Source organism: Cinclus cinclus, chromosome 2 (assembly GCF_963662255.1).
Source record: "Cinclus cinclus chromosome 2, bCinCin1.1, whole genome shotgun sequence".
In the NCBI taxonomy this organism is placed as follows: Eukaryota; Metazoa; Chordata; class Aves; order Passeriformes; family Cinclidae; genus Cinclus; species Cinclus cinclus.
Genome location: NC_085047.1, coordinates 42,655,278 through 42,667,164, shown reverse-complemented (window position 1 = coordinate 42,667,164; position 11,887 = coordinate 42,655,278). Strand labels below are relative to the sequence as shown.

The 11,887-nt window shown below is 34.7% G+C and overlaps 1 protein-coding gene across 1 annotated transcript in view; it reads right to left on the bottom strand.

Annotated features, from left to right (window-relative positions):
- Positions 1 to 827: 827 nt before the first annotated feature.
- The window catches only part of CEP126 (centrosomal protein 126), a 33,935-nt gene continuing 22,875 nt past the window's right edge, over positions 828 to 11,887 (bottom strand). Inside the window, exons 6-10 of the mRNA XM_062514488.1 lie at positions 8,222 to 10,340; positions 4,264 to 4,388; positions 3,877 to 3,964; positions 3,143 to 3,352; positions 828 to 880 (exon numbers count right to left, since the gene is read on the bottom strand). Of these exons, the coding sequence (XP_062370472.1) occupies positions 828 to 880; positions 3,143 to 3,352; positions 3,877 to 3,964; positions 4,264 to 4,388; positions 8,222 to 10,340 (2,595 nt within the window). The remainder of the gene's footprint in view (positions 881 to 3,142; positions 3,353 to 3,876; positions 3,965 to 4,263; positions 4,389 to 8,221; positions 10,341 to 11,887) is intronic.

The following is an 11,887-nucleotide window of genomic DNA, read 5'->3' as shown; positions in this document are numbered from 1 at the left end:
GTAGATATGGCTCTCAAAGATGTAGGCTAAGGATGGACTGGGCATGCTGGGTAAATGGTTGGACTTGATGATCTGAGAGAACTTTTTCAAACAAAACAACTGTATGAGTCTATGTTTCTAAGTATATGGTAATATCTATAATTTTTCTTCCATGTACATTTATAGTATCGGAGAAGATTGATGATACAGAATTATAAATACTAACTCCTGCATCATACACTGAACTTCTGAAAAGTAAATTTTGTACTTCAGAAACTCATATGCCTATTCATTTTTTACATTCCAGGTATCATCTTTTGTTTCCAACTGACAAGATCTAGAACATACAAAACAAAATACAAATACCTACTGAAGAAAGGTGATACCTATCACTTACAGAAAATGCTATATCTTCAGGTCAAAGCAGGAATTTATTGCATTAACAATTATTTTATGCACTGTCATGCATAATTACCCCTCTTCTCTCTATGTTGTTAAGAAATACAAATTATTTATGAGTTATATATACTTCAAATGGACCCTGCTAAATTACTGTTCCTTAGAAGTTCTTGGAACCTTCTGGACTTAGCAAGTGTCTTCAGATATTAAAATGAAAATGAAGCCAGAGGATGATGCAGTCTGATATAAACTGTTAAAGCCTGTTTACAGAAATATAAAGTTCATGTTTGCTGGTATTTCTTTTACATAAATAGAAACTAGGGCAAGCCAGCTGAACTGATTGATATATCAGTATTTTCAATTATATTTTTACAATAAAATAAACCTTAAGGTTAGTTTGTAGAATTTAAAGCTGAACACATTTAAATTACATACTTACTAAGGGCTGCTTATTGCAAAACATGTGAAGCAAATGGGTTTCTGATAATGGCTTCCTGAACATCTGAAAAAAGCATGAAAATATATAATGAATATTTTAAAAACAAAATACTTAAATAAAAACAAGATTCACAGTCAATTACTCAACACAAAACTTTCTTGGGAAAATGAAGATTGCGAAAATGTAATTTATTTGCACTGGTTTTATTTCCCCTATCATCAGCTCCTGAAGTATAGGCCATACCTTTATTTTTAAAATTTGCACCTAATTAGTATATGAACAAAAAATTTAGTATCAATAAAGACATCTAAAGCTAGTGAAAAGAAAGACATCTACTCTCTGGCAACAAATATTCCAGATTAGATTGGCTAATTTGGTAACGTGTGAAAACAAAGCCAAAACTAGGTGTGCAAAAAAGGTAACAGTTCAGAAAAGCAATGTACTTGTATGATATGTAAATACATACAACACTTACTTGCAAGTACTTACATGTAAGTCTACCTGTAAAATTTCCCAGCTTCCTATTAACCAATTTTAATCCTCAAATAATCAGGCAAGCTAATTAAATTTCTGAGATACGTATGTACATATATGTATTACACTAATTTTTCACAGTTACTTCATTTGCAATCTGTTAACTCCTATGATTATTTCATGGTTACTTCCATATTGCCATGTACTTTTCTTACAGTCTTCCTTTGCACACTTTGAAAACTTCAGCATTCTTGCTCCCAGTTCTTTTGCTGAATTTACCATTTCCTTCTTTATCATTTCTCTGTTACTTATACAGATATTTAGTTTTATATGCTCATATTTCTCTTTTTATATCTATTTTCTTAACCTGAGCACATCATACTGAAACGTTTCTCTGGTAAAAATGTATTTTTTAAATTTCCATTTGCCTGGCAACAATAACCACAGGTTATGATAAAATGAAATTCTGAACCACTGTTTGACAGAGCAACAATTGTAAACTACAGCTTAAGAAAGTTTCTAAACAATTGCAAAGATCTTTTATTCTTCTGTTGCAGTTTATAGGAAATTGAAGCCTTTTTCCTCAAAGTCAGACTATTCACCATGTAATATAGAATATATGGATAGTGTGCAGAAGTTTAATAAGCCCTGGTTTAGTTTGATTCCAGTCAATAACGGGGTAAACTTGGGTAATCTGACCATAAAATGGCGTAGTCCAGTGAAATAAACAGACTTTAAGAAAGCACACTCTAATAAACTCAAGTAATTGGCGTGTAAAATTTTATATTATAAAAGTCCAAGGAAAATGTAAAATTCAGGAGAGCTGGAAATTGCATAGAGCACAAATGGCAAGCAGTTACTCCAATCATACAAAAAGCCAAGCAGACCAGCGAAGAGACGAAGTCATAAGGTCCCCACTGATTTCAAGTACAGGATGGAGCACAAAATACTGAAACTATGCCAAACTAATGGGAATTTTTAATGGAAGACCTGTATAACCACATCAGTCAAAGCAAATCCTAAAGTAGCAAGAGACTCAAGAAGTAAGTTTGTTCTTCAAGTGTAATAGTTATCATAGCTAATCAATTACTGGGGAAAAAATTATCAAGAACAAATACAGACTTTTTCCCCACATTCTTCACAGCCAGGAAGATGTGACTGGGGAGTTCATATAAAGAGCACCAGTATATAAAGCAGGTAAGAAAGCCACCTGGCATAAAGGAAGAACAAGTTAGAGAACACTTAGGTAAGTCTGACATTTTTAAAATGGTTGCACAAGTAATATTCGCTTAAACATTTAGATTTATCTGCGGCAATATCAGAACTCATTATTTCTAGCCTTTCAGAATTCATGGAGGAGAGGAACATTCTGAAAAATAAGAAGTAAGAAAAGTCATTCATTATAAAGGGCTACATTTTCAAAACTATATGACATAGAAGGCAATAATTTGCAAAAAGAACTGCAAAAAAATTATGATGGGTAAGTTGGAACAGATTTCCTAGTGGGGCTGATGCACCTGATGCACCTTGAAGGAAAAATTTTGACAAACTTCTCTTACAAACAACATGTACAGTTACGCTGAGCCAGTTTCTGAAGGTGTCCTCCCATCACATTTAGAGTTATTTTTTACCAAGAAAATGTCACCATTATTTTAAGTTAATTTCATTGACTTAAAGAAAGGCCCTCTGATTTTGATACATTTAGTAAGTAACAATAACATTAATAATAACAATAATAATAGAAAATATTTATATAACAGAATTCATGTTTTTAATAAAAAAAATCTATGGCAACAAAATATAAAGTTATTTAATCAATTGATGCAGCATTGTATTTATTGTCCAACTTACTCTGTAGCTTTTGATTCAGGCAATCCAGAGACTGGAAAATTTTCCGTTCTTCTATGGAAAGAGCACTCCTGACTGGACATGGAGCCCTTTTAAGCAGTGAAGGCTGGCTGGCTGGCTTCACATGGTCCATGGCTGCCAGGATTTCACCTTCTGCAATTGGTGTACTTGCTAGTTTTTCTGCCACCAGAAACTGAGCAGTACTTTCTGAAACTGAAGAGATTACAGGTGGAACTTCAAATGAGAAGGGCTCATTTGAATAAACATTTAAATAAACTGCTAATTTTCATGACTGTAGGTCTGTGAAATACACAAAATTGATGTTAAAAGAAGAAAAAGGTGGCAAAATGAAGAAACATGAAATGTTAGAAAATGAAACAATTTAAAACACTAATGCATCTTACAAATAGCACCAGAGCAAGTCCTAATGAGTTTGGAAATATGTAAAGATAGCAAGCAATATCTGTCCACATTATACAGTTATATGTGACACATACAGTTAAAGATAACAGAAATGAAATGAAAATTGAATATATGTTTTAATGCACTTACAAAACCATTAATATCACGCTATATGATGCTATATCTTACATTTACAGAGACAAAAAAATTGCTGTATAGAATTACCCTTTCTTACTTAGAATCACTGATGCCAAAAGACACAAGTCAAGTTACACAGAGGGTATATTCTGTCATTCTACTTTAACAAAGAAATGAAGTGAGTTGTGTTACTATACCTTCCTCAGATTTAGAGATGTTTTTCATCTTTTGTACTGGATCAAATGCAGACTGAATGGGACTCAGCTGGACAGCACATAATGAATTCTATCAAAAATATTTTAAGAGTATCTTAAGTATAATTTAAGGTTAACTATACTACCTCCTGAACATGTTTTGTTTATTATTTTGTATTACCAAGTGTTTTCAAGTGAAAAAATATTACTGTACACAAATATAGAGATGTATTCTAGTTGGTTTTATTCTTTTCATTAGCAGTGACAGCAAGATGACTGAGCATATTCATTCAAAATCATGTGACAATGAACAAATCTGTGATATTCCTGAAACTCTTTCCATTTAGAAGATAAATAACATTTTCATTTTCTATAGTATTTTGTATTAACCTGTGCATGATGGGTGGGCTTCCACATTTTAGAGACAACACTTTGTCTTCTGCATTCTGAAAAAGCTCTGCATTTATATTCATAGTTGTCAAAAACTTGATTTTGTCTTGTAATGGGAACACCACCTTAAATGACACGCAGACAAAAGTAAACCAAAAATGTATAAACAACATGATAAATACAGTAGTAGCAAAACTAATAAAGGTGAGTAAATGTCTCTGTCCACATTTAGATATTTACATCTGATCTCCTTAAACCTTTCTGGATGTGGACATAAGCAGCTTAAGTGAAGCACCATGTTGAGTGCCAGATAATAAAGATGGTCTGTACAGAGATACAAGGTAGTCGTACCAAGTGAAAAGGAGAACAAAAGGTGTGCTGCGATATAAAAAAAATCAAATATTTTTAGAACATAGTTTTAGAAAATAAATTGCATTTGGAGAATAATCTTAAAGTCTAACTGTCCAACACAATAAATCACTGTTGATAAATTGCTCTATGTGTCAGTTGATTCAACTTTTTTTGTCAATTGATTCAACTTTCATTAACATTACATAGTAGTGTGCAGAAAACATGTAGTAGTTCATGAAGTTTATTTGATTCACAAAATTACAGAATGGTAGAGATGGGAAGGGACTTTCTGAGGCCATCTGGTCCAGTGCCCCCACTCAAGCAGTGCCACATAGAGCTCATTGCCCAGGACCATGCCCAAATGGCTTTTAAGTGACTCCAAGGGGAGACTCAAGAAAGTCTCTGGGTAATTTATGCCAGTGCTCAGTAACTCTCACCAAAAAAAAAAAAAAAAAAAAAAAGTTTCCTGATGTTCAGAGGGAAATTCCTGTGTTTCAGTTTGTACCCATTCCTCAGGTACTTTCAGCAGGCGCCGCTGAATAATTCAAGCTCTCTCAGCCTTTCCTCATAGGAGAGGTGCTCCAGTCCCTTTACCAGCTTTGTGGCTCTTCACTAGACTGTCTCCAGCATGTCCATATCTCTCGAGTACTGAGGAGCCCAGAACTGAGTACAGTATTCCAGATGTTGCCTCACAGGTGTTGTGAGGTTTAAAAGTAATGGATTTAAACCTTATTTCTAGAACTTGGCATTTTGTAGTTAATCTTATCAATTCATACATCTTTGTGCTAAATTGTAAAAGGCAGTACTGTTGTACAGCATTTTCTCTCAGCCAGAGAAGTCTAATCTAGACACTGTACTTCAAATTTATATCAGTTTTGTCTGGTGTAGCAATACATTTTCAAAATTGAAGTGGCAAGTTTCAAAATTAAAATTATGTTCTTAATTAAACTTTTCATGCATACAGACTGGAGATACAAATTAGTATTTTCATGAGCAACTCAGGAATCTACATACCAAGGAGATACTATATTCTTATTTGTAAACACAATTACTAGATTTACAAATGGAGTTAATTGATTTAAACTTGGGAAAACAAATTACCTATTTATTTACACAATAGATATTTACATGTGCAGTTTAATGTGCAGTTCATAATTTGGCGAAGAGTTGCATTACTGATTCTAACACAATTTTATTTCTTCTCTGGTTATTACAGTGACATTAAAGCAGAATTCTTATCACCCATAGGAAAAGAAAATAACTGATCCTAGAAACATATTTGAAGCTAGTCACCTGGCTGCTGCCATCAATAGTAACATGGGGGACATTAGCTTTGAAACACTGCCATTTAGTTATGTGCAAATTATTGTAACATTATACATGGTGCTTAATGGCACCTGAAAAGGAAAGGAAATGTGATCACGTTATACTGAATATGAAAGAAAATAAAAAACAAAAAAAAGAAAATGTTACAACAAGAACCCCCTTGTTGTATTAGTAATCGCATAATGTTTTTCTGGAAAAATAGAATTCAAAGTTGCTCTATTTGCATGCATCAATACTTAATTTAGTTAATTTGCAAGACTAGAACAATGCCAAGGAGAAGATTCCTTTGAGACATAAAAGGCAAAATAATAGTATCTTTATGGGAACGAGATACTGAGCAGTCTACTACTATTTAGCTGTATTATATTAATTAGTCCCATATTTGTCACAGGCTAAAGGTTAAACACATTTTTAAGGCCTTTACCAACCAAAAACAAAGATGTTAAAAATTCTAATATCTAGCTACAATAATATGCTATAATATGTGTCAGGCAGAAGATATACAACTTCAAGCCTGGAAGCCAAACTAAATTAAGATCCTCATGAACAACAATTGTATTCATCTGGTTCTCACTTTCGGTACATTTGGCAAAGCATTACAACAAATCACATTTTCTACATGTGTCTTCACAGATCTCATGGAACTCTGCAGAGTATTTTAACAGAGAACACTGCAGTATTCAGTCTCACTTGAAGCACTTGAGGACAAGACTATGGTGTCTATGTGCATTTCCAGGCAATTGAACAGATAATAGCAAGTCAGTAAGAGTTATCTAGAGTATTTAAAATAAATAAGACTTTCAAAATACAAAATATAAGCAGATACTGAGAGAGGGGCAACCCATATAAATTTTAAAAGGCAGTTACTCAGCCCTTCTCTAAAAGAGCTGGAGGTATGTGACACTGGGGATGTAGCACTTAAAGTTGCAGTGAAAACACTGTCAGTAGTGCACAACTTGGGACCCAGGACATTTCCTGATTCATTGATCTGATGTGCAGATAAGGACATCAAGAGACAAAAATGTCTGCTGAAGGCAAAGCGTGGTAATGCAAGTCTTCATTATTTTCCAATGTAAAATCAAATAGGTTAAGTCACACAGATCTTAAACATATCTGTTTGACTTTGAACTGGAACAGACAAGCAGATAATATTTTCTCTTCCCGCCACTGCTTTAGGCCAAGAATATTCACCTGCCTACATTTGCTCTTACACAACAGAGTTGTTCTGAATCACTCCACAGTTAAAACTGTGTAGATAAAACTAGAAATGTGGGGGGCTTAAAGTTATGGGTATTCATTATTTTGCTAGAAAGTTTCTTTTAGTTGCATGGCAAATCCTTGGGGTGATCCCAGTATGTGAAGCAGTTTGGAGTACTGCTTGTACCTGAAGCAGGGATTACAGTTTCAGGAGCTCCAGCTGTAGCCCTCAGTAGGAAGCAAACCAGCATACTACTTAGAAATTACAAGTACAAGGATGTCATTAGTGCCCAAGGCACAGAATATAGCTAGGCTGCACAGCACTAACATGGCAAATCAAAAAGCATGAAATGTAAATTGAAATGTAAACCCCAGGAGATTAAAGTTTATTCTCCTAAAAATGTCTTATCCATATTTCCTGTATCTTACCAACTGATCTGTGTCTCATATTGTTCCCAAGGTTAATTTTTAATAAAATGCAGGATTGCTCCCCAAATTTCTTAAAATTCTTTATAAATCAGATATACCTTGCAGCACAGCAAAGTTTGCCTGGCAGGAGCTCCTTAATTTTAACTTATCTTTAATTTTTGCCCAGCTTTCAATAGTATTACTTAGACTAAGTCTCAGTAATTGTAGGCATTTATAGTGTCAGCATTTAAAAAACACAGTAGAACTAAACTTCTTTCACACTCACTGTGGCAGTGACTGTTGGAAAACAAGCTATCACTCTCAGTTACCTTGTAAAACTCACTTGTATAAACGTAAGTCACTTCCTCCTATACCATTATTTAGACCACCTGTCACATCTGCTCATTAGTCATGGATATAATCTCAGGGAAAATACTTCCTTTTCATTTAATATTGCAGAGAGCTATTAGAAATGAGGATTGGTGTTTGAGAGGCCTCTGGGCACCACTAGAATACAAATGAGAATGACAAATGGTGAAAGCTTGTTAAAACTGGCTGTGTTGTTTGAATGGATGACAGGTTGGATGTTTTAACTGAAAACAAATCTGTGATGCATTTGAAGAAGACTTTTGTCTGAACATCCCCCTCACCCCAGACCCAGAAACATGACTCTTACCAGTAGCAGAGTCTTTTGGAGCTTGGGTAGAATGTGCTCCGTGCCAGAAGGTGCTTGTTTTTCCAGCTGCTGGGATATGATAGAGATGTAATCCATTTTCTGTGTTAACAAGTCTTCTCTCAGAGCAAGTTACTGAATGATCTTGACAGCGAACATTATTTACAGAACAAGTATTTTTTGCCCAAGGTTCATATTTGGCCATGCTGCAGTCAGGTGTAGAGATGGCAGTGGCTAAGCCAGCACAACTAGCAGTATTCTCAGTGTTTTCTGCACTGTTCCTATTTAAAACCTGACTTGCTAGCACAACATGCCTGTCATTGAAATGACTGTTGCTAGCACTGGTAGCTTGCAGGCTGGCAGGCGGCAGTGACTGACACCCAGGGCTGACTGTGTTTTCAACACTTCTGTTTCCCGGCAGAGGTGTGGAAGGTGGGTGAGGTGCGAGATATTTTCCTGGAGCTTTTTGAGTTCTGTTGGCTTCCGTGGCTGACTGCAGTTGGAACATAGTGCCTCTTTTCTTCTTGGGCATAAAACATGACTGGACTCTTACAGATGTTACTCTTCTGGATATTTTTGCCTTATTTTTGAGTTGACCACCTTCTTTAATTTTAGCATTATTACTACGTACTGGGGGTTTACTTGCTTCATCTTTTGATACCATCCAAGCTTTCTTAGCAGAAAAGGATCCTGCAGATGTAAATATATCCTGAGATGGGTATTCTTTATTTGATTTTTCAGCATTAATATTTGGTTTTGGTATATGAGAATTTTCCTGATAATTTTTTATGAACATGGGGTTTGAGGGCTGAGCAACAATACTTAAATTATTCTTAGGAGCGTTATTTGTAGTTTGAACACACTGAAGCTGTGAAGAAGGCATTTCACTGATGCATTTTTCATAGCATTTTTCATTATTTTCTAATATTATCTGATCAATTTGTTCACACCACTTTAGCTTCCTATTGGATTTTTCATTTTCTACACTTTTCTTTTTTATTTTTGCCAGTTCTAAACTGTCTCTGATAGATGACGTAAGTTGAGTTCCAAAACCGATCCCATAGTCTGTAACCACAGCTTTAAAGTGACTGGGTTCATAGTTAGAATCCTTCTTTAAGATACTTCTGAATAACTTCACTCTTTTTCTTTCAAGAATATTATTTTTCAGGATTTTGTCCTGTGCAGGACTGTCAGAATTGAACTCTGTATCAGGTAAAAGTGACATAGTTTCAATTCTATTTCCTTTTCCTCCTTTATTATTCTGTTGCTTAACTTCCAACAGAACAGAGGCATTTGGTATGTCCTGAAATAAAGATGTTTCTGAAATAATATCATTCACACATTTAATATTTTCTTCTTTTGTTTCAGTCATTTTTCCTAAAGTATTTTTAAAAAAGCCTGTACTGATGTTTTTGTCCTTTGGTAACATATCAGCTGTGCTGGGAATGCCAGTGGAACATCCCTGATTAGGAAATAAGATTACAGATGTTGCAATAGGTTGACTGGATGCTTGCATAGATTTAGTTCCCTCCTGTGGGGTCATTTTAAAAGTCTGATCTTGCATCAGATCCTGAATTCTTTCTCCTGGAATAGAATGAGGGCTGCCCCAGGCTCTGCTAGGATTGAAAACAGGATGACCAGTGGCAAATGTGCTAGCTGTTCCAGAGGATGGCTTCCTTCTGTCTTTTATATTTTGCAGAAAACTAAATGCATTGCTTACAGAGCTCTTTTGCTTACCAGAGGCAGAGAATTCTGCAGGTTGTTTTCCAGATCTGTGAGAAGCAGATGATTCCTCTTCTGAAGTGTTTGCATGTTCAGCAGGAGTTAGAAAGTTATATTTAGCTAAAAGATCATGAATAGGTATGTTGTGGTAGTGTAACAAATCTACATTTCTCAGACAATTATTTAGATGTGCATTTTTAGAAGTACTTTGATCTGTGTGAAGTAAACCATTATTCCTAGTCTGGCATTTTTCTGGATCATACAGGGCACAGTCACACTGTGCGGTAAAAGATGATTCACTCTGCATTGTGCAATTTCCATTTTGTTCTCCAGCCTCAAGACTGTCAAGGCTCATCAGGCTTTCTGAATCATCTGTTTCTTTGACTTCTTGATGAAAATTCTGAAATACAGGCATAAAACCAAACTCTCAGATTTATAAGAAATGTGGTTTTACTAATAATAACTTTTTTCATTAATGAGACCTTAGAGCAAATCAATATTGAGCCTAGTGTTTTTATGACTTGAGGTCATATCTCTGTGAGTGTTTCCATCAAGTCCAAATTTACCTGTATTACAAAAGAAAATTACATAGTTTGGGAAGAAATCCAGAGGACAGAGCAGCATAGTTCAGCAAAACTAATCTTAAACTATATATAAATTCCGCAGTAATAAAAATAGGAAGTAGATTTACCTGAACAACAGTACTGTTTCTGAATTTCCCTATGAGATTGGGTGGTTTTCATCCTCTGTAAGGGTACTTGAGTTATAAATTGAAATAGAATCCATTAAAACGAAGGTTTGACAGGGGATATACCCCAAACTGCAATTTTTCCATAATACTACACTGAGTATATTTCTTTCCATACAAATTACTACAAGTGATGAGGAGTTAAGCCTTGTCATGGCAAACACAAAAAGGTCTCTTGGTTATCATAATCACAGTGATTAACAACTCCCCCCAGTAAAAATCCTTCAAGTCTTTCAGAAAGAAGACGATAGCTTCTGTTCTATGAGGACAGAAAAAGTCCCAGGGCATAAGGGATTCTCATCCACTTTCCCAACCTTTTCATTAAATTTTAATGGCATGATGAAAAACAGCAACTGGCATCATCTGAAACACCAGTGGGCCAACTGCATGCATGTATTATACAAATGTTTTCTTCACTATTACTCCTCTCTCCAAGCACTCAGATGCTGACATGGTTGAAAATACATATTTGTTAAGTACAAGACTTAAAAATACACATGAACATAAAGGAAAACAAACATGTTAACACAGTCAACAAATCAACACATGATTTTCACAGTCTCATGCGCTCTTTCCAGGAAGTTCACTATCACACAGCTCAGCAGCTAAGTAATTTAAAACCTTATGCTTGAAAAATAGGTGTGAAAAGTTAAGAGGAACTGAATTAGATACGCAATCTTATGCAATAAAGATTTTTTTTCTTAGTGACTTCCAAAGTAAAATGTTTCAACTAGCAAAATCTGTTAACCTAGGTGAGTGACTACATATCCCCTAGCAATGACATAGGATTAACATTTTGAAAACTCCCCAAACACAGAATTCTTTAGCGAATAATCATGCATTTTTGTAGTAAAGGTTTTTTATTCCAATAAAATTGTTATATCTAAATATTGTATATTTTTTAGCTGTACAAATATATTAAATTGCAGAAGAAAAGCTTAGTAAGTCCAGAAAGACTTTTTATGATTGAATTAAATCTTATCTTGCACTAAATGTTTAGAGGTTGGTAGCCTTCCATTATAGTTATGACCTGAGATAAAGGTACTAAATAGAAGATCAAATAAGGAAGTGTAGGGAGAGATCCCTTTAGGGAACATTTTCAAACTAAACCTATACAAACCTGTGTCCTTCCAATAGGAAAGAATAAGTAGCACTTTGTTAGTTATTTATTAACCTTTATTTTTAGCTAAATTATATTT